Source organism: Marmota marmota, unplaced genomic scaffold, assembly GCF_001458135.2.
Source record: "Marmota marmota marmota unplaced genomic scaffold, marMar, whole genome shotgun sequence".
Classification (NCBI taxonomy): Eukaryota; Metazoa; Chordata; class Mammalia; order Rodentia; family Sciuridae; genus Marmota; species Marmota marmota.
Window position 1 is genome coordinate 3,557,284 of NW_026000057.1, and position 24,367 is coordinate 3,581,650.

Sequence of the window (24,367 nt, forward strand, 5' to 3'; positions counted from 1 at the left end):
CCCAAGAGGCTGAAACAAGAGGATCACAAACAAGAAATCACAAATTTCCACCCTTGGCAATTTAATAAGACCCTGTCTCAAAATAAAATTTAAAAGGGGGTTGAGGATATCAATGGTTGAGTGGCTCCCAGGGTTCAATCCCAATATCACAAAAAAACAGGCCCAAGGACTATACTTTTGATGGAGATCATTTCTGATTAAAAAAAAAATTAACTTCCACATATTGTATGTGTGCGTGTTTCAAAATAACCGTGCTTTTTCATTAAAAAAAAAAAAGCACAGGGTCTCTCCAGCTTTAGCATTACTGAGACTTTGAACTAGATGGTTCTTGGTTGGGGGTGGGGAGAGGGAAAACAGAGCACTGTAAGACGTCGCCACCTCTTTGGCCTCCATCCACTAGATGTCAGTAGCGCCCTCTGTTTCAACTATTAAAAATGTCTCCAGACTGTTAAATGTACCCTGGAGGATGAGTGGCCCAAATTACCCCACAGTAAGAAACAGAGATCCTATCCAACTTTTCCCATTAACCATCAGCTACTCAAGTGCAGTTCAGTAGCTTATTCAAAATAAATAGCTCATAATTAATCTAACGGGGCTCATTCTCCTCCTTCCTTAGTCTAAAAGGAAAACATTATATATATATTAAATCTTCCAGGAAGACTTTTACAAATAAAATAAACTGACCCATAAAAATCAAGTTTGAATCCATTTGCCAAATGAAATGAATATACCTCCTGAACATCTCAAATGTTAGTTACTTCTTATTTCTTTGGTAAGGGATTAAACCCAGGTCTTACACATGCTAGACAAGGACTCTACCTCTGGGTTAAATCTCCAGCAGACATTGTTTTTTCATTTTGTTTGGAGATAGGGTCTTTACTAAATTGTTGAGGCTAACCTTGAAACTTGCAATCCTCCTCCCTCAGTGTCCTGAGTCACTGATGTCTCCAAGTGTGCACAACCACACCCAGTTTATTATTACTTCTTTGAAGCAAGTAATCCCAAAGGCCAAATTCTTTTAAAAAATTATGGGAGGGGGCTGGGATTGGGCTCAGCGGTAGAGCGCTTGCCCTAGCACAGGCGGGACCCAGGTTCGATCCTCAGCACCACATAAAAATAAAGGCAGGGCTGGGGATGTGGCTCAAGCAGTAGCGCGCTCGCCTGGCATGCGTGTGGCCCGGGTTCGATCCTCAGCACCACATACAAACAAAGACAACGTGTCTGCCGAAAACTAAAAAATAAATAAATAAATATTTTTAAAAAGCATTTAAAATAAATAAATAAAGTAAAGGCATTGTGTTGTGTCCATCTACACCTAAAAAAATAAATATTAAAAAAAATCATGTACGAGGATACTACTGTTTAAGATACAAATTTTAGTATTCAAATATCAAAAAGCTAACCACTTGTGACCTATTAAAATGTATACATGAAAAACTCTGAAAATCCAAATTAGTAAGATATTCAAACCTCAGATGTTTTCTTCATTCCTATTAGAAAAAGCAAGATTCAAGTAAAATATTTTCTTCTTTTATACAAATCGCTTACTTGGCATTTATCTCCAACTTCATATTGTAAACCAGCAGCAATGGAATAATCACGTTTTTGTTGAGCTGTAAAAAAATAACAGTATCAAGTTTACTTAATTATTTTCAAGTGCCACAAAGCAATTTTAGAAAAAAATTCAGATTTTTAACTCACCTTGTTTAGACTTTAGCCAAATCTCATACTCGACATTTCTATATACTGCTGGATTAAGTGACTTAAGAACCTTTCTAGATAAAGGCAGACTAGAAGAGCTCCCATTGTCCTTCAGGTGCTAAACAAACAAAGTCAGGAAGTCCAATCAACACAGAAACACTTTTAAAACATTTTTGTAGAAAATCTACTTACAAAAGTAAAATCTATTAAAGAATTTTAAAACTTCAAACAATTAGGAAGCAGCCAACAAATTTCTTACTAGAAAGATGTTCCTAACTCTACTGAAAATATATCAGAAAAAAGGCTATAAATTCATATTTTTATATTGAAGAACTAGTTAAAATCATTTTTAAAAAATACCTCATCGCCTGTCAAAGGTTTAAATCCATTTACATCATTAGCAGGGGTAGTTTTACTCCTACAAAGAAAGAAATACAACCATAATTAGGAGCAGAAAAATTTATTTGCATGCAAGTAACTTCTACCTCACCTAAAAATCTCAAGTTGGCTATACACTAAAAAGCTGGAGCTATCCTCCATTAAGCTCATACAAATTTTAGTGTAAGTATACAATACAAAAGTATGTATATGTTGTGTGTGTGTATCTATATGACAGAAGTCCAAGACCAAAAATACCAACCCAGTATCAACAACAACAACAACAAAAAAAAAAACAGAAATACTCCATAGTAACTAGGGGAACAGATACGAAATTTAGAGAGATTCAACATAACAATGTCTTTCTACATGCAGGGAAGGCCCACTTTAAAAAAAAAAAAAACTACTCCAAAGTTAACTAAAGGAGGGTTCACAACCAACCATTTCATTAAAAACACCATGTAGCCCACCCAACTGGAAAACTGAGGCAGGTGAATCTCAACTTTGAGGCCAGCCTCAGTAACTTAGCAAGACCCTGTCTCAAAACGTAACAGGGCCCAGCAGCTCAGGAGGCTGAGGCAGGAAGATCCCGAGTTCAAAGCCAGCCTCAGCAAAAGTGAGGCACTACGCAGCTCAGTGAGACTCTGTCTCTAAATAAAATACAAAAATAGGGCTGGGGATGTGGCTCAGTGATTGAGTGCCCCTGAGTTCAACTGGCTGTTTTAAGTACTCTCTGTGAGTCTTCAATACAACCTAAGAACCATCATTTGAATTCACTGTAACATGCATAGCTAAACATTTATTCATTCACTCAAGTATTTGAGCCCCTATTAACTGCCAGGCACTACACATTAAGGTGCTGAGGTCCTGCAGTGAACTACATCTACATGAAATGTACAATGTAGGAAGAGTGTATTAAATGTTGGTAAGTACTACTAAGGGAGAAGACAGTGTTTATAGGCTCAAATAATAAAAAATGAAATGAGAAATGGTCTCGATGAAATGTCTTTTTTTTTTCTTTTTCTGTGGTGCTGGGGATTAAACTCAAGGCCTTGTACATGTGAGGCAAGCACTCTACCAACTGAGCTATATCCCCAGCCCTGAATGTCTTTTTGAATATGGACAACAAACCATAAGCCTACTTAGTATTCTAGGCAGACAGAACAAAATTTGCAAAGACCCTGAGGTGTAGACCCATGGCTGGTGAAGCTAAACAGAATATTTCAATCTCTAGTTTTCAGGACACTTTCCAATACCTCACCCTTACACGCAGCAATTTCTACAGGCTAGACCAGAAAGTCAGGCCTAATTTCCAGTACTTCAGAACCCACCTATATGAATGTGAAACAAATCCAGGAACAAGAATACAGTCCTCCTTGGTCCTCTCCATGACTCTCTATCCTGCCATTGTAATACAGAATTCTTCCCTAACTGAAGCCTGTCATCCCTTAGTTGAAGATGAACACAATACCTTTACTTTATTTACTTTTATGTGGTACTGAGGATCAAACCCAGTGTCTCACACATGCTAGGCAACCACCCTACCACTGAGCTACAATCCCAGCCCTGATAATCATCATTTCAAGAGCTACAATAATACCATATTAAGAAGAAACACTGAGCACGATAAAGTGCAAATCTCACATACCTACTCCACAACCCCTAGAGTAAACCTCTCCAGCCTTCACTCCAAACTTCACCCAACAACTACCATCCCAGAGTTGCTTCTTACACAAGAGAACCACAAAAAATGTACTAGAAGTACCTCTCACCCCAACCACAGATAAGTTAAAACAAGCCAGTCACTCTCTCTTCCAATTTCTCCTATGCTCAATGACACATCTTAATTAGGTGCCTGGAAATAACTATGAAGCAGAATTTCTCTGTGTGCCTACTTAGCATATTCAAGGATTAAACACTGACTGAAGCTATAATGAAATGGTCATAAAATTTTCAAAAGGGATCAGAAAATTTTAATTCAATAAATGGAATTCAAATTCATATACACACACACACACACTCTCTCTCTCTCTCTCTTATATATTTTTAAAATATTTTTGTCATAAAGAATTAGATATCTGGAGCCAGGCACAGTGATGAACACCTGTAATCCCAGCAGCTCAGGATGCTGAGACAGGAGGATCATGAGTTTAAAGCCAGCCTCATCAACAGTGAGACATGCCGTGACTAAGTGGTCAAGTGCCCCGAGTTCAATCCCTGATACCCACTCCCCCATAGGTACACCCCAAAAAAGAATTAGATATCTGGGAGGATGGGAATAGGAAAGACAGTAGAATGAATCAAACATAGCTTTCCTATGTTCATATATGAATACATCAACAGTGAAATCCATATCATGTACAACCACAAGAATGGCATCCTAATTGCAATAAGTTATACTCCATGTATGTACAATGTCAAAATACACTCTACTGTCATGTATATCTGAAAAGAACAAACAAAAAAAAGAATTAAGATATCCTAAGGCTCAAGTGCCATTTCTATCTCCAGCTTCTAAGTGAATAATGCACCAAGTAGGATATTGTCTTACTCTCATAATAGGAATATACTTTTAGCTTTAATGGGAATGTAACAGGATTGGTTCTTATAAAATAAAACTTCTTAATATTTGTTGACAAAAACTAAAATATACTAGATATATTATCTAGGAACTAGATTTATGCACCTTATATAACTCATTTACATATCATTTAATTCTCACAAATTCTCCCCTTTAAGGATTACTGCAATATCCTCACTTTATAGCTACAGAAAAAAAGGTTTCTTTAGAGAACTTAAGTTGCCCCAAGTCTAGTCACTTAGCAGGAAATCAGGACCACATTTAGATGTTCAGAGCCCAAGATCTTAATCCTGTATAACTTGTGTAGAAAAGAAAAAGAACCCCCAGTGACTCACAACCTACACAGAGGGATTATCCAAAGCTCTTTACACACTGATAACCCCAACTGAGGACTTTCATTGCTTAAAGAAGCACTATCTAAGAGAAAATGCTCAAAGACAAAATGGCCATCCATCAATGAACATGAAAATGACAGGTTAAAATTTTACACTGCATACACATCTGTTCTACAGATACACATCTAGATTGTGAAGACAGAGTCATTAACCAAAATGCTGATTTTCAAAAGAACAATGTCATAATGTAAGGTAAAATTAGTGTTATACACCAGGCGCAGTGGCGTCCACCTATAATCCCAGCGGCTTCGGAAGCTGAGGCAGGAGGATCACAAGTTCAAACCCAGCCTCAGCAAAAGCAAGGTGCTAAGCAACTCAGTGAGACCCTGTCTCTAAATAAGATACAAAATAGGGCTGGGGATGTGGCTCAGTGGTCAAGAGCCCCTGAGTTCAATCCCCAGTATCAATCAATCAATCAACCAATCAATAAAATTAGTGTCAGAGATCTATGGCAGTTTGCTATATGGCAAATTGCTATATTTTATGTGTGTTAACACCTTAAAATGTGAGAAAACATAATTGAAATGTTTCTTTGTATGGCGTAAGAAAGCTATTTTAGGATTTAAATTCATTCTTACTTGCAACTGTCATCCTCTGAATCGGATATTTCGCTGTTGTTTTCATCAGTTACTTCAGAGGTGTCTAGTCCCATCATGATTTTACTAACATCAGTCTTAAATACCTTCTCATACAGCAATTCATAAAGGAGAGCTGCAATTAATGAGAGATTTGTAATACTGAGTACAGGCATATTTTTAAAACAAGAACTGGAAAAAATGTGACTATATTGCTCAGGCTTCTAAAATCTGAAATAGTATCTGCAACATTTTAGTCAGTAACATAATTTCAATTTAATCAAAAAAATAATATAAGAATCGCCTAGAAAGCAACTAAAATTTTTCTGTGCAGATATGCAGTTTGAAATTATGCAAACACTACTATTTTTAAAACTAACATCATACAGACATTATGACAACTGTGAAACAAGTTTGATAAAGAACTAATCATACACACTGAACAATTACTACACTCCACACACTGCTAAGCACTACATATCCTCAAATGTAATCTCAGCACATGCAGTACTGAGACTGAAGAGACTGAAACTTACGGATGTCATGCACATGCTTAGCCATAAGAGGCATTAAGATTGCTAGAAGAGAGCAAGGTGCAATGGCACGCGCATATAATCCAAGCAGCTTGGGAAGATGAGACAGGAGGACTGAGAGTTCAAAGCCAGCCTCAGCAATTTAGCAAGGCCCTAAGCAACTTAGTTAGACCCTGTCTCTAAATACAAAAAAAAAAAAAAAAGATTGCTAGAAAGAGGAATATGGAATAGCAGAGAGTATACTAAATTACTAGTTAGAGGACCTGGATGCTGGTCTTAGCTTTACCTCTGACTACAACCTGAGACAAGGCATTTCTCAGCTGTCTATGAAACAAGATGTTTGATTATATAACTTAGCTCCAGATTTTAATTTTATATAAAGAACTAAAAAGAAACTGTTGCAGGGGCTAGGGATATAGCTCAGTGGTAGAGTGAATGCTTTATTTAGCATGTGCAAGTTTCTGGGTTTGATCCCTAGCAGAAAGAAAGAGGCAGGGAGGGTCATTAAGAAAATGTATTCTCTGGCTGGGGATGTGGCTCAAGCAGTAGCGCGCTCGCCTGGCATGCGTGCGGCCCGGGTTCGATCCTCAGCACCACATACAAACAAAGATGTTGTGTCCGCCGAGAACTAAAATAAATAAATAAATATTAAAAAGAAAAAGAAAATGTATTCTCAGTTGGAAACAGAGGTGCATGCCTGTAATCCCAAATACTCTGGAGGCTGAGGCAGAAGGTTGCCAAATTTGAAGCCAGCCTGGGCAACTTAGTGAGACCCTATCTCAAAATGAAAACTTTAAAAAAAAAAAAAAAACCACTGGGGATGTAGCTTTTAATGGCAGAGTACGCCTGGCTCAACTATAGCAAACCCTAACCCCTTGCACACAGCCACAACCACCCTCCCCCCCCAAAAAAAAAGAACTATTCTATGTAACCACTGAAGGGAAGAAGTGTATTTAGACAACTTTGATTAAAAAACTCTAGTTCTGAAAACAGAAAAATATTTTACCAGAAATTCAAAAACACATGCATTTTAAGACTGTCATTTGGGTTTTACTTATGTGAGTTTTATCAAATCAAGTACATAAGAATTCAGGCATTACAAATTAAAAAAATTCAGGTACAATAGGTGCTCACCACCTAAATCAATCTGAAAAACCAACTTCACTCAGACCTTCTAGATTCGATAACAGGAGCCTTGTACCACCCACACAGCAATAGCAGGCTATAAGAGCTCTTTTCCCCAAAACTGAAATGTCCAGACTTTGACTAGACAAGGGAGGGAAAGAAATACCCCAGGATTGCAGTTAGACATTTCTATCTCAAAATGCAACTTAAATTCAAAAAAAAAAAAAAAATCATTATATGTGTCTTTACTGGTCAATATTAACTTAAGAACAAGGAGAAAAGCCAGGCACAGTGATGCACACTAATAATCCCAGCAACCTGTAATCCCAGCAACTATGGCCTGGGCTGAAGCCAGAGGATCTCAAGTTTGAAGCCAGCTTCAGCAACTTATTAAAACCCTGTCTCAAAGTAAGAAGAGCTGGGGCCAGGCACAGTGGCTCAGACCTGTAATCCCAGCAACTTGGGAAGCTAAGGAAGGAGGATCACAAGTTGAAAGCCAGCCTTAGCAACTAAGGGAAATCCAAAGCAACTCAGTGAGATTCTGTCTCAAAAATAAAAAGGGCTGGGGATATGGCTCAGTGTAAAAGTGCCCCTGGGTTCAATCCCAAGCATAAACAAAACAAAACAGGAAAAGTTTTTACATGCCTGGCACCACTTCTTTGTTATGATGCTTTGTCACAACAGATGACCAAGAGGTAATTGTGGCAAGAAGCCATTTCTATTCTCTTAGAGCACCTTCCTCAAATAGTGGTAGGAGAAAAAACATCATCCCCCAGGAAATATTTGGGAAAATCTGGAGACATTTTTGATTGTCACAAATGGCAGAAATAAAGTATTACCAGCATCTATTGGTGAAGCACAAGTATGCAACTGAACACCCAAAAGTATCCAGGAGAACACCACACCAGAAAACTATCTGACCCAGAATGTTCACAGTGCAAAGGTTAAGAAATCCTACCTGAGAGTCAAATACAATCAAATCCTTGATTTGCTCACTCATTTAGATGTTTAAGCTATACACAAACATCTCTAAAAATGCATGTAACTCCTTTACAGCTTAGGAATAAAATTTTCCATAAAAATACACAGTGATACTTACACTGACACATAGCAGAACTATCTTTATACTTTATGGGATAGACAATATCATAATGATTTCCATTGGAAAAACATAGTAACACCTGAAAGGGAAAAACAAGACATGTTTCAGCCTCAACATTTACAAAACAACTTAGTCTGCAATGCCTCTGAATCACTATATCATTTCCAAATAAAAAGTATTTCAGAAGCAACCTAAATAAAGCTCCCATGTTATTGAACTATACTACTCCCAGAGGCTATACAGCCATTAAATCAGTAGGTTCTTAATGACATACAGAAATTATATAGAATCTCTCTCTCTCACACACACACATACCCACATCCACACACACACCATGAAAACATTTCAGATACTTAAAAACAAATTTAAAGACCATAAAAAAAATTCCAAAACCTTAGTAATGGTAACCTTTAAGAGGCAGAATCAAAGACAATATTTTTCTGCTTCTTTACAACTTTAGTACTTTATATTTTTTTTTTGAGAATTTTTTAATTTTTTTTTCTTAGTTTTCGGCAGACACAACATCTCTGTATGTGGTGCAAAGGATCGAACCCCAGCCGCATGCATGCCAGGCGAGCGTGCTACCGCTTGAGCCACATCCCCAGCCCCAACTTTAGTACTTTTTTTTTTTTCCTTTCTTTTGGTGCTGGGAAATGAACCCAGGGCCCTGTGCATGCAAGGAAAGCACACTAACAACTGAGCTATATCTCCAGCCCCAACTTTAGTATTTTTTAAATACTTAATTACTAATGAATAGAGAAATTTACATTAAATTTTTTTAGAAATGTCTCGTTCCAAAAACTGCAGTTGTAAAGCCCAACTCCAGAGCAAAGACCTTATAAAGGCAGTAATTCACTCTCTTCCCCTTCCCTTTATCACCACAAGTATGGTGATACACAAATCCCTTCAACTTAGACTTCACAGTTCCCAAAGAGCTAATTAAAACAAAATTCTCTTATAATGAGTCAATTGATTTTTCTTGCTTTTTGGCTTCATGAAATTTTTCCATTGTTTCTGTTTTATGACCAGATGATGCATTAATACCCTTGCCACTTAAATTATCTTTACAATGGGAAATACATGTGGTTACCAAAGAATTCCTGGATGCAAAGTAGAGCCTACTTTCACAAATTATTTTACAATTTATGGGGCTGGGGATGTGGCTCAAGTGGTAGCGCGCTCGTCTGGCATGCGTGCAGCCCGGGTTCAATCCTGAGCACCACATACAAACAAAGATGTTGTGTCCGCCAAAAACTAAAAAAATAAATATTAAAAAAATTCTCTCTCTCTCTGTCTCTTAAAAAAAAAAAAATCTTATTTTACAATTTAATGTTTAAACTGACACAAAGCAACAGAAACAATCTAGTTCATCATATACACTAGTAGCATAATTATTTTCAGTGTACTTACTAAAATTACTTAAGAGGGTTCAATAATGGAGGAAATACAAAATAATATGACTCAATGATGATTATACTAATATAATATAAACTCAGAATGCCATAACTTTCACACACAATTATTTCAAAAAGTCACTTATAATTACAACTTATTAGGTCAATATAGGTTCTTTTAATTAAATCATTTACAAAGACTTGAAAAATTCTTACCTTTTCAGGAAAATTATTTTCAGTTACTTGTGAAGGAGAAACATTTGGTTCCCGATAAATTACAAAATCTTTCCTGAAAATAAAATTTAGAAATGACTTTTAAAGGAATATACTTCATGTATTTAAATTTAATAATTCATTCATCAATTCACTTAACTAATAAGCGTAAGGTCATATTTTAGGCACTGGAGAAGAAACAAGAGCGTAATGACATAACTAAGCAGCAAAATACCTACATAAAATTATCTTTTCTTGGAAATAAAATTTCAAATATAATTTTGATTGTTTATGTGTATGAGTGTTGCACACACAGACATGCTTAAGTACACACACACAAAACTTCAGACATAATTCTAAAGGGAGACCTAGAACTCAAAGAAGATATAAAGAGAAAAAATCTAAACATTTGAAAAGAAAAAGCTAAGTACTGATCTGCTCCTTTATATGGGGCATAAGTAGTAAAACTAAACATTAACATACCTGTTTTATTAGCTCTGTTCTACTGGCTATTCAATGCTACTGACCTGAGAAATTACATTTTTCTTTATAAAGTTGATGAGGGCTATTTCACAGCCAGGAAAACTTTCTGTATCATTCCCAAAACTATTTTGATAATTAAAACTTCTAAATGTTGACAACTTAAATCTAACTGATGCAATTAACACAACGCATATACACACCAAAATTAGGATGTTTTACATCTGTGTGTAAAAATAGCCTATTTTAACATTTTCAGCAGAATAAATATATTAATTTCACAGTGATTTTATTTTTTACTTATGCTATTACAGTGTTTACCTGTACATAAGAGAAAGGGCACTTATTTCCACTTGTCCTACCCATTCCTGTATTGAAAAAAAAAGGAGGACTGCATTACATGTTTTACAATATACCTTATACAACACTGCTACTCATACCCATTATACAACACAGCTAATGAGTTTTTTATATATATTTATTTTTCAGTTTTAGGTGGACACAATATCTTTATTTTATTTTTATGTGGTGCTGAGAATCGAACCCAGTGCCTCACTCATGCTAGGCGAGCGCGCTACCACTTAAGCCACATCCCCAGCCCAGCTAATGAGTTTTAAAAGCCATTAATATTGTTAGTATCATTACTATTACAAAGACATTTATACAAAATAGGTCAATATATTTGGCACACATACTAAAAGCAGGCTAACTCTAACAAAAATCTTGGTTATAGAAATAGGCTGTAATGTCAGTTCATATCTGCTTGACAAGACTATGGAGTAGTACAAACTGAAAACGTGAAAGCAAAGGCTACCCTGTCTTATCTTCAGGGTGAATGAAGATCCTCAAGAGAACACGTTCCCAGCAATCATTTTGAAATAAAGGAAATTCTACCCTTAAAGAAATTGCTTTAAGCCTCTAAAAGGCAAATGGCCAGTACATACCAAAACTTAAAATACCCATACACACTTTGACTCAGCAATTCAACTTCAATCAATCTATTCTAAAAGAATATTCTGTTATGTCCACAAAACTGTATATAAACAAGGATATCTGTAAGCTACTTGTAATGGTGTTTTTAAAAAACATTTTTTAAATGAATTCAGCAGAGTAGCAGGATATAAAATCAATATTCATAAATGCATTTCTATATATCACTGATGAATCCTCTGAAAGAGGAGTTAGGAAAACTACCCCATTCACAATAGTCTCAAAAAATAAAATAAAATACTTGGGAATCAACTTAACAAAAGAGGTCAGAGACCTCTACAATGAAAACTACAGAACACTAAAGAAAGAAAGTGAAGAAGACCTTAGAAGATGGAAAGATCTCCCATGCTCTTGGATAGGCAAAATTAATACTGTCAAAATGGCCATACAAAGCACTATACAGATTCATGCGATTCCAATTAAAATCCCAACGTCATTCCTTATAGCAACAGAAAAAGCAGTCATGAAATTCATTTGGAAAAATAAGAAACCCAGAATAGTCAAAGCAATCCTCAATATCAGACCTTAAACTATACTACAAAGCTACAGTAACAAAAACAGCATGGTACTGGCACCAAAATAGACATGTAGACCAATGGTACAGAGTAGAAGACAGAGACAAACCCACATAAATATAATTATCTCATACTAGACAAAGGTGCCAAAAACATATATTGGAAAAGACAGCCTCCTCGACAAATGGTCTGGGAGAACTGGAAATCCATATGCAGCAAAATGAAATTAAATGCCTATCTTTCACCATGCACAAAATTCAACTCAAAGTGGATCAAGGACCTAGGAATTAGTCGACACCCTGTGCCTAATAGAGGAAAAAGTAGGCCCAAGTCTTCATCATGTCAAATTAGGCCCTGACTTCCTTAACAAGACTCCTAAAGCATAGGAAATAAAATCAGGAATTAATAAAAGAGATGAACTCAAACTAAAAAGCTTCTTCTCAACAAAAGAAACAATCAATGAGGTAAAGAGAAAGCCGACATTTTGGGAGGAAATTTTTTCCACACACACACATCAGATAGAGCACTAATCTCTAGGATATATAAAGAACTCAAAAAACTTAACACCAAAAAATAATAATAATAATAACCCAATCAATAAATGGGCTAAGGAGCTGAACAGACATTTCTCAGAGGATATACATTCGATCAACAAATACATGAAAAAGCGTACAGCATCTCTAGTAATTAGAGAAATGCGAATAAAAACTTAAGATTTCACCTCATTCCACTCAGAATGGCAATTATCAAGAATACAGACAACAACAAATGTTGGTGAGGATGTGGGGAGAAAAGGCACATTCATACATTGCTGGTAGGACTGCAAATTGATGCAACCAATCTGGAAAGCAGTATGGAAATGCCTTAGAAAACTTGGAATGGAACCACCATTTGACCCAGCTATCCCACTCCTTGATTTATATATACCCTAAGGACTTAAAATTAGCATACTACAGTAATGCAGCCACACCAATGTTCACAGCAGCTCAATTCACAATAACTAAACTGCACAAGCAATCTAGATGCTCCTCAATAGATGAATGGGTAAAGAAACTGTGGTATATATATATATACACAATAGAATATTACTCAACATTAAAAGAGAATAAAATTATGGCATTTGCCGGTAAATGGATGGAGTTGGAGAATATCATGCTAAGTGAAATAAGTCAATCCCAAAAAGCCAAAGGCTGAATGTTCTCTCTGATAAGCGGATGCTGATCCATAATGGGGAAGGGATAGACATGGGAAAAATGGAGGGAACTGTCATTGGGCAAGGGGGAGGAAAGGTAGGGAGGGTACAGGGGGCAGGAAAGATGATAGAATGAGATGGACACCATTACCCTAGGTACATGTACAATTGCACGATTGCACATATGGTGTGATGCTACATCATGTACAACCACTGAAATGAAAAGTTGTGCTGCAATTATGTACAATGAATCAAAATGCATTCTGCTGTCATATAACTAATTAAAATAAATAAATTAATTAATTACAAAAATAAAATTAGTCATGGAAAAAAAAAACTATTTTTAAAGTTCCTAGAATCCAAGAAATAAACTGGCACAAGGCAACAGGCCTGTAATCCCAGTGACTTGTGAAGCTGAGGCAGGAGGATCACAAGCAAGACCCTGTCTTGAAATAAAATAAAAGGGCTGAGAAACATAGTTTACTCGTAGAGCATTCCCAGCACTTGGGGGATGGGGGGAGAATCCTATGAAATAAATAATTTAATCTATAATTAAACTGTACAACAGAACATCATGCATTCATGGAAAATGAGATGCATCCTTTTGAAATGACTTGGAAAGACCACGAAAGTCTATTAAATTTTTAACACGCAAGTCTATTAAATTTTTAAAAAGTCACAATAACATGATCTGTGTAAACAATCAAAAAGGTATATTTAGGGTTGGGGATGTGGCTCAAGCAGTAGCGCACTTGCCTAGCATGCGTGCGGCCCGGGTTCGATCCTCAGCACCACATACAAACAAAGATGTTGTGTCCGCTGAAAACTAAAAAATAAATATTAAAATTCTCTCTCTCTCTCTTTTAAAAAAAAAAGGTATATTTATCTGTATGTATGAATATGTATGCATAGAAACTGAAAAGAGGCCGTTTACTTAAATTGACAGTAGAGAGGACATTCAGATTAAGAAAGAAGCATTTTCATCCTTTGTTCTGTACATATCTATATTGTAAAATCTTTTAACATAAGAATTTTGAAACTACTTGTGAAATTATTAAATACAGGGATCACTGAAAACAGTGAGCTATGGTAACTGAACACTGCCATTTCTTTCCTGAAGGAAGCAAAAAACTGAGATGAGGAAAAGATGTTAGCCAATGTTTTCATCTCAGAAAAGGACAATCTTGCCCAGCGTGGTCATGCATGCCTGTAATCCCCACAATGTGGGAGGCTGAGGTAGGAGGATCCAAGTTTAAAGGCAGCCTAAGCAACTCAGGGACAACCGGTCTCAAAAATATAAAAAGGGCTAGGGGAGATAGCTCAGTAGTAGAGTGCCTTTGGTTCAATCCCCAGTACCTCAAAATAAGAAAAGAGAGTTCATTTTAATAGTTTTTCAAAGTTGGCTTTGGGTTTCAAAATGAAACAGGTGCCATATATTAAAACAGATTTCTTAAAATAGGCCTTAGCCCAACAAAGGTAGCTTCTCACAAACTGTTACAAGTGACACCTTCTGGCCTACAGGAAACCCACTGATATGTTTAGATCACAAACTGCAAACTACTTTTCTAATACTTGCAAAGTGTTTAGATCAACAAACACAAAATACTTTTTTTTTTAAGTTTATGTGATGTATTACATCACTTTAAAAGATGGAAAAAAGTCTACTGGAGGCAACAAAATAAGACATGTTCTCATGAGAATGACATTATTAAATAATATGATACTTTTTACATGTCACTTTCACAATGAATTCTGTTGTAGTCCAGTTAAGTAAACAATGGCTGCCACCTTAACCAAGATCAGTTGTTAAGTATTAGTAGAAAACATACCCATGTTCTAAGACCACTACCTTCCTACTTAAGGCTGTTAATTCCACTTAGCATTTTCCAGGACTTTCTCATAGATGAGAGAAAAGAGTTATTGCCACATCTGTTTTAATGAACCACATTACATCAAAACTACATAATTTAAATTTTCTGAAAATCATCCAAATTAAACTATTTCTTAAAAGATACTATTAGGAAAATGAAAAGCTAAGACAAACTGGAAGAAAACATTTGCAAAATACACAGCCAACACAGGATTTGTTGCAGAATTCAGTAAGACCAACAACAACAAAAAATGGGCAAAATGAACAGACATTTTCCCAAAGACATATGGATGACAAATAAGCACATAAAAAGATATTCAACATCATTAGAAAAATGCAAATCAAATCACAGTGAGCGCTGGCAAAGATATGAAGCAACTGAAATTCTCACATACTGCTGATTAGAAAGCAAAATAGTACAGATTCTTTGGGAAAAAAGTTTGGCTATTTCTCATTAAGTTAAACATTTATTTACCATGACCTCGAAATTCTTCTCTTTACATTCATCCAAGAGAAGTCTTATGCCCACACAAAGACTTGTATCTATAGCAAATGTTGACAGTACCTTCAATTTTAACAGATCCAAACTAGAAAGAATCCAAATATCAATTAACTAGTAAATAGATACATTGTGGACATTCTATGAAGTGAACTATCCTTTGCGGTAGAAAGGAATAAACCACTGATGAAGACTCAACTACATGGATGAATCTTAAAAGTGTTTCCCCATCATGCTAAGGGAAAGAAACCAAACATGTGAGACTACAAATTATACCGTCCTACTTACATATATCTAAACAAGCCAAAACTTAGAAAGCAGATCAGTGATTACCAGAAACCATAAGGTAAAAGGAGGAGATTAAATGTAAAAAGGCATGGGGAACACTTCTAGGAGCAATGGAAATGTCCTATATTATGTTGGTGGTGGTGTTTACACAATAATTTATGTTTGTCAAATCTCATCAAGTTGTACATTTATGACCAGTGAATTTTAGCCAGGCAAAGAGGCGCATGTCTGTAATCACAGCAACTTGGGAGGCTGAAGCAGGAGAAACAAAAGTTCAAGGCCAACCTCAGCAACTTAGCAAGACCAGTCTCAAAATAAAAAAATAAAATGAGCTGGGTATGTAGCGCAACAGTAAAACACCCCTGGGTTAGATCTCGAATAGCAAACTATTTTTAAAAAGTTTGGTAACCAAACAAACCATATGAATGAATGATAAATCCAAACTGAATGAATCCATATTTAACAGACAAGAGGCCAATTTACTTCACTAAAGCTAACAAAATACTTCTTGCAAAAGTTTAGGCTATTTTCAACATGCTCTACTGGAATCTTTTTTTTTTTTTTTTTTTTTTTTTTTTGACGGACACAACGTCTTTGTTTGTATGTGGTGCTGAGGATCGAACCCGGGCCACACGCATGCCAGGCGAGCGCGCTACCGCTTCAGCCACATCCCCAGCCCAGCTCTACTGGAATCTTTAAAAGGATATAAATGCTTTCTTTGAGAAGTGGATGAATTAAGAGTTTATTCAGCAACTGTATTTCTCTTTTCATCTTATACATCCTGTGTATCAGGGAAGAAAAAACCCAGAATGATTTATAAGTATCGTTGCTATTTAATAATGAAGAAAAAACTGTTCGGGAGGCACTTAAGACACAAAGGAGAGGTTTGATCAGATGTGGAGTGTCCTAAGAAGTCCTAATTATTGAAGGGGGATAAAAAAAACCTGGCCAGACCACCTAGCCCCAGCAATCAAAGCACCTTCTTTTCTGGTAACCACAAAATCAAATCAATCTCAATTCAGTCCACACTGCATCATTTCCTCCCTATGTCTCCCCTCTTTGCACTACCACTTTGTAGATCCTAGCTCAGGCTCTTATAGTCTATTAGCCTGAAGTGCTGAACAAATATCAATAAGAAACATCATAATGGGGTTTTCTGATTAAAAAAATAATAAATGGACTTTGTCATTTCCTGTATTTTATATAAAGAAAATAAAAATCACATAATTATATACCAACTGTTGACATTCTAGTTTTCACCTTCCCTCCTACTTGTAACAAGATATAGATTTAACATTCATTTGAAATATACACACTGATCACCAATTAGGCACTCCAAATTGAAAGTTCAACTCTGGGAATTAAACAATTAAAATATTTAATCCTTTTCAAAATGGCTTATAAACAGAGATAAAAATGTAAACTTCAGGAAAATGAATCTGTGATCATAGTATATGCTGATACTAAGTTTCAAAACTATTCAAATAAAAATTTAATCAGAGAAAAGGCCTTCCTGGAGTATTTGTCTCCAAAACTGGAGTAAAACTGTAATTACTGCTTTTTATACTTAATACAATGTAGACAGTTTTCCATATATTAGCAATATTTTAAACAATTTCAAAATGAGTCTGACAAATACTGCCTGTACATTCTCACTTGTATGTGGATGGGGGTATGACAGAGAGATGGTTAACAGGTAGAGGAGTGCAGTTGGATAGGAGAAATAACTTCTCATGTTCTATAGCATAATAGGATACAATTACTGACAACAATTAGTCACATATTTGAAAACAGCTAATAAAGACTTTAGTGTCCCCAATACAAAGAAATGATAATGTTGAAAGTGATAGATATGCCTATCAGCCTGACCTGATCATTAAATGATACCCTGCATCCCATAAATATGTACAACTGTGTGTTAATTTTAACTTTTTAAAAATAAAAATGGGTTTTTCTGCCTCTGGTCTCATTCACTTCAAACTTTTGCACATCATTCTTTTCACGTGTCCATTCAGTCAGCAAAAATACCAGGCACTATTCCTGGTCTGGGGCACACCAGTGAACAAGACATACAGAAATCTGTGTTCACAAAGCTTAATTCTAATAGAAAAAAAAAAAAAAACGAACAAAATATTTATTATACAGAATGGTATAAGTGTGGCAGAAAAAAATAAAAGCAGGAAAGGGAAATAGGGCAAGTGTTGAGGCTAACAGTTACAATTTGAGATGTGGTGACCACTAATCTCATGTCCCTATCTCAAAAATCTTGACGTCTTTCCAAGGCCATATACAGAGACCCCAGAGCTGAGAGTTTAGATATGGGTTAGAAGCCAGGGATTCTATATTTGTTACAAGCACACCAGGTGATTCTGATGCAGACAATCAATAAATCATAAATATCTTGAGAAAGACTGGTCTAAAACATAAGCTCCAAATTACTGAGCTTAACACTGAAGGCTCTCCCACAATCCAGCCCCAGCCTGCCCTCTGACTTCTTTCTCACTCCCTCCAACCTTAGAATGTTCCATGCTTCACATAAACTGATCTGTTTTCTGCATCTAACTTGCTCAGTTTTCACCGACAGAATATCCTTCAGTACAGGCACTGCTTGTTTAGAATCTATTCAGACTTCAAATATGAACTCACAAACTCTTCATCAACCCAGCTGGAAATAAAACCTTGAGTACTTGGAGCATCACATCTGGGGCTGGGGATATAGCTCAGTTGGTAGAGTGCCTGCCTTACATGCACAAGGCCCTGGGCTCAATCCCTAGCACCACAAAAAACCAAAAACAAAACAAAGCCCCCAAAAGTGAGTGACTTAAAATATAGCACTGTATCTGTATTTCTTGGAACACACATGATTTACTAATTTGTATTTGACTCTCTTTTCTCTATAGTAGAAAAAATTATTTGGTTATCTCATCTATGCATTCTCAGGGTGACTAGTTATTCTCAGCCCATAAATCAAACACTCCAAATAGCAACAGGGAATCAAACAGATGACCCAATTACTGATCAAACACCCTTCTTCCAACATTAACATTCCCTTTACCACCTATCTAACTCCTTATCTTTTTTCTTTGCCGATGTTATTTTTTTCTTTTAACAGTTGACAAATTGTAACATTCTAAATGGCATTCCACAATATTCCAGTTTGTGTACATGAATGTGTATGTGTATATGTGTGATGTTGAGGACCAAAACCAGCGCCCCCGAATATGCTAAGCACATACTCTGTCACTGAGCTGCATACCCAGCCCACATTTCATGATATTTGGACTTTTACAGTGAGAACATGAGTTTTATAAGCATGGGAAAAAAAAAAAGAATTCTTTTAATTTCAACATGACTAAAATGTGTTAGCAGAAGTTGGTGGAGACATGCTACCCTTTTCTCCTCCCCCTTCACAAGTTAATCATGGGAAATACAACTTCCAAAGAACTTTGCCTTCTCGGTTGCCTAAGGAAAAGATCAAATCTCACCTGTCCATCAAGTTCCACACACAAACCAACAAGGCAATCTGAAAATCATCACCATTTTTATTTCAATCTTGTATGCTACATCCACATGCTATTATGGCAAAGACAAAGATAGCATGACTCCTGTCTATAGTGAGAAAACTTCTAGTATACAGCTCAAATTGACTTCCAAATAAATGCTCAACAAAATGCCTTCCTACACATTCGTAGGAAATGGTGTACGCGATCCCCGTACCCCCTAAACACTGTACTATTAACTAGGAAATAGTGTATGCCTGTAACCCCCTAAAAACTGTACTATTAACTTCCTTCTTAATGAATTTCAAATACATTATGTTGGATACACACAAAAATATATTTAGAACATTACTGCATACCTGTGGATTTTCCAAACGTTTTAAATACTCTTCAAATGACCCTTCTATAAACTGCAAAAAAAAAAAAAAAAAGTCTGTTAGGAATGTTATGTCAAAAAACAGTTCACTGCTTCACTGTTAACTATTCACTTTAAATTACCGAGATCTTATACAAACCTCGGATACACCAGTAATATTAAAATAAATAATGATGATAATATATACAAATAATTTAAGACCATAAACATATAAAAGAATTTAAAGAAGGAAACATTGCCAGAAAGAGTTTCCAGGAATAGGAGTGACTCAAGATGAAGGCTGGTCAGAATCTGGATGGGCACACAGGGAGCAGACACTCCACAGCAATGGCCCTTGTGGCATAAGGAGGAAGAACTCCGTCTTGGGAAGACAGGGGCGACAGGGGCAACGGGAGCAACGATCTAGCCAGCTCCTAGCCAGCTGGAGCGGGGCAACTTGTTAGGGAGCTGAGCAAGAAAGGAAACCAAATGGGGGACTGTTGTTTATAGAGGGCCTTAACCCAGGCAGGAATTTCAGACTAGACAGGAAAGGTAATTCAAAGGTCACTGCATATGACATCCTGAACTGAGAAATTACACGATGAAAGCAGTGCTTTTGGATAAATTTGGTAGTGGTCAGTGTGTAGAAGAGAATAAAAACAAAGACAAACATAATAGCTAAGAAAGCATGTTATCTTAATAATTATCTTAATAATACAGATATAAGCATTCATTGTCTCTAGGTCAGTTATCCACAAGATGAAAACTAATAATGCTAAAGATATTCTGAAGCATCAACAGAATCTATCTAATACTGTTGCTTCACTGTTATTTAAACATAAAATTAATTTATTCACACTATATGATCATCCAACCTTGTTTTTCTCATAGCAACTGCACTAACTTGAGAAAGCTCTAAAAAACATCCACCTGACCCACCAGTCAATTTTATGTAATTTATAATCCCAGTTAAGTACACTAAAAACATACTTCCTAGTCTATAATTTTAAACACCCATGGATTTGTTCTGACATTCTTTCATAAATCGTATATTAACAGATTTCCAAAAAGCATCTTAAATTTTAACACATATTTTTAAATCCCCATCAATCAGATGCTACTATTCCATATTAGATAATTATTTACAGACTTTTAAAAGAAACCCATAGTGCCATTTAAAGTTTGTAAAGACCTAAGTGTTTTTCCAACACAAACCTGCGCCCAATGTAAGCCTCCTTTCTAAGCAGAAAGTGTCCTGCTAGGCCATGGGTGACACTGTTAAGTAGAGCAAGGTATATCTTACCCACAATACCCCTTTCCAACTCTGGTCAACAGAAACTACTAGGGTTCTTATTATAAGAAAAGTAAATCTTTCCCCCTCAGAACTTTCAACAGCTGATCATATATCTTATAAGATTATATGAATTAAATAAATACATGTGAAGCACTTAAAACAATATATGACACACAGTAAGAGTTCAAACAATGTTAACAATGTCCATATTATCAACATGATTTTTACCTTTTGGGTCAGTAATCATTAATCCACGTGAAATTTCTTCAAATATTTATAAACCATGCCACTTCTCCCCTCTTCACTCCATAACACCATAGTCCTCTGTTACCATAAAATAAGGTTTCAAATCACCTGATTAAGCAGGTAACTCTCCTTCCTACAATTTATTACTATCCATTCTAACCACAACATTCAGAATTTGCTTGAATATAGAGAATCCCAATCCAAGAATACATTTAACTAAGATGTCTTCTATCTGTTCAGTCTTAAAATCTAGTTATTTGCTAACCCAATCAATACATGGGCAAAAGAACTGAACAGACACTTCACAAAAGAAATATGAGTAGTCAACAAATATATGAAAAAATGTTCAATATCTCTAGCAATTAGAGAAATGCAAATTAAAACTACACTGAAATTTCATCTCACTCCAATCAGAATGGCAATTATCAACATAAGTAATCACAAATGTTGGCAAGGATGTGGGGGGAAAAGGTACACTCATACATTGCTGGTAAGATTGCAAATTGGTGCAACACTCTAGAAAGCAGTATGGAGATTATTCAGAAAACTTGGAATGGAACCACCATTTGACCCAGTTATCCCACTCCTTGGTTTATACTCAAAGGACTTAAAATCAAGCATTCTATAGTGACCCGGACATATCAATGTCCAGAGCAGCTCAATTCACAATAATTAAGCTATAGAACCAACCTAGGTGCCCTTCAACAGATGAATGGATAAAGAGTATGTGGTATATACACAAAATGGAATATTACTGAGCCATAAAGAAGAATGAAATTATGGCAACTAGCGGTAAATGAATGGAACTGTAGACTATCATGCTAAGTGAATTGAGCCAATCCCAAAAAAAGAAAAGTCAAATATTCTCTCTAATATGTGGATGCTAAGACACAATAGGGGATGGGGGAGGGAAGAACAGAAGTTCACTAGATTAGACAAAGGGGAATAAAGGAAAGGAAGGGGAGATGGGAATAGGAAAGAAAGTAGAATGAATTGAACATAACTTTCCTAGTTCCTATATGAATACACGACCAGTCTAACTCCACGTCATGTTCAACCACAAGAATGGGAAGTTATACTCTCTCTATATATGTCAAAATACACTACACTGTCATGTCTATCTAAAAAGAACAAATAAAAAAAATTTAGTTATTTGCCAAATGTCAATATTCTTTACAAGTCAATGGGGGGAAATACCATTAAAAGTTGTCAGGTTATATAATTCTAGGTCATAAAACCAGTAAGCAGTAAATCCTGCAAGGCTTTGAATATATAATAAAAATAGATCAGGTGGCAACTTATTTCACAGCCTTCTACACACTACTGAGAAAATTATACTGTTGTTATACAACATTTTATTAACTATTAATCAACATTTATATAATTACAGTGTTCTGATGTGATTTCACAATGATCTCTGAAAATTAAAAATCTAGAAATGCCTTCTGATAAAATAGTTCAGCATTACTTCTGTTCAGCATCGTTTTTATACTTCAAATCTGAAACTTTTTAAATTCATCAGCAGTTACCAATCACACAAATCACTATTAATCTCAACACCCATTTCCCTGAGCATATCAAGTCCTAATGTATAGTATACAAGTCTCCCATCCAGGTCATCCTTTCCATCCCCCACAGTTGTCTTATTCATCACAGAAGTTTTCTAAATGTATAAATTAGTAACACAAAATAGCCTAGAATATTCACAGCTGAATATGTTTGGATTTAATGATTTTTTTTTAACAAGGGTTATTTTCATAACCCAGCCTGTGACATTTCCACCAGAACACTTCTAGAGACCAAAATGGGTATTAGAGATTATAAATTACCGCTTCAAATTTCTCTCTGTTCTCCCGAAGATAGTGAATACAGGCCATTCTAACTTCAACATGGCGAGACTGAGAGTGCAATACCTAAAAAGAAAAAACAACGTACTATTAAGCATTTTGTTAAAAGTGGATTTCAGTTACAACTTGATGCCTTCTTTCACACCCACAGTAATGGGACAATCAATAGATTATCAGTCTCCCTCCATTTCCCTTTCTATAATTTTGAGACCTTTACTCAATCTCACCTCTTCCTCTAAGCACGAAGATGGCATGACACAGAAATACAGCAATACTCCTTAAGCCAGATTCATTCTATAAAGAATGTATTACCATTTATCTTTTGAGTCACTAAAATCACTCCTCTGAGCACACTTTCGTAAACAAGACACTTTCCTTTCTTGCCATCTTTCTACAATAACTCTGCTCTTCAGAAAGCAGAGTTAACAGAATCCCTGCTACTCAGGGCAAAGCCTCAACCTGTGCTTGTTAAAAAAGAGAAAAATAGGTGACTTCATTAGTAATCGTCTTTAGGGCTGTAAGACTGTATGAGATACTTTTTCTTCCAATAATTGTGAATGTATTTAGTGGCCTTACACAGAAATTTAAGTCCATCATGGTTTCAGAAAAGTTAAGGAACTCTTTACCAAGTTTACAAGACTTAAAAGAAGTAGACAGTCTGGAAGATATAAAAATGCTGTTATCCTAAGAGGCTTTGGATATGACTGTGGTAGGGAGCGGGGATTATGTGGACTGATCCCAGAGGTGGTCTACCACTAAGCTACATTCCCCAGTTCCCTTTTTTTAAGATTTCACTTTGAAGCATGATTTCACTAAATTGCCAAGTCTTGAACTTGCAATCCTCCTGCCTCAGCTTCCCAAGCTGCTGGGATTACAGGTATGCACCAAGCTTTAACTCTTTTTGAGTGTGTGTGGTACTGGGGTTCAGAAAATTTGGCAACTTAGCAAGACCCTGTCTCAAAATTTATAAATTAAAAAAAAGGGGGCTGGGAATAGAGCTCAGTGTTAAGAGTGACCCTGGATTAAACCCCCAATACCATCAAAAGAAAAAAAAAATTAAACTACAGCTCCTATTGAGTGAGTCTCCCATATATTCAGGGTGAGTGGAGAATTCAGGAAAGACAAGACTCAAGATACATGTTTTACAGCTCCCTTGGATCATAGCCAAGGCTCATTTATACCCACAGAACCATAGGCACAATAGCCTGGACAACTAGTATGTCTTATTACACTATGATACACTGAAGGAACTCTTTACCAACTAGCTAAAGTTAGCAACTGAATTGATTTTCAG

General features: G+C 36.0%; 1 protein-coding gene across 1 annotated transcript in view; it reads right to left on the reverse strand.

Annotated features, from left to right (window-relative positions):
• The window catches only part of Otud4 (OTU deubiquitinase 4), a 42,308-nt gene extending 18,418 nt beyond the window's left edge, over nt 1-23,890 (reverse strand). The window contains exons 1-9 of the mRNA XM_015484445.2: nt 23,056-23,890; nt 19,691-19,741; nt 10,799-10,845; nt 10,001-10,073; nt 8,388-8,469; nt 5,634-5,766; nt 2,062-2,119; nt 1,702-1,819; nt 1,549-1,613 (exon numbers count right to left, since the gene is read on the reverse strand). Of these exons, the coding sequence (XP_015339931.1) occupies nt 1,549-1,613; nt 1,702-1,819; nt 2,062-2,119; nt 5,634-5,766; nt 8,388-8,469; nt 10,001-10,073; nt 10,799-10,845; nt 19,691-19,741; nt 23,056-23,103 (675 nt within the window). The 5' untranslated portion in view covers nt 23,104-23,890. The remainder of the gene's footprint in view (nt 1-1,548; nt 1,614-1,701; nt 1,820-2,061; nt 2,120-5,633; nt 5,767-8,387; nt 8,470-10,000; nt 10,074-10,798; nt 10,846-19,690; nt 19,742-23,055) is intronic.
• Between the last annotated feature and the right edge of the window lie 477 nt (nt 23,891-24,367).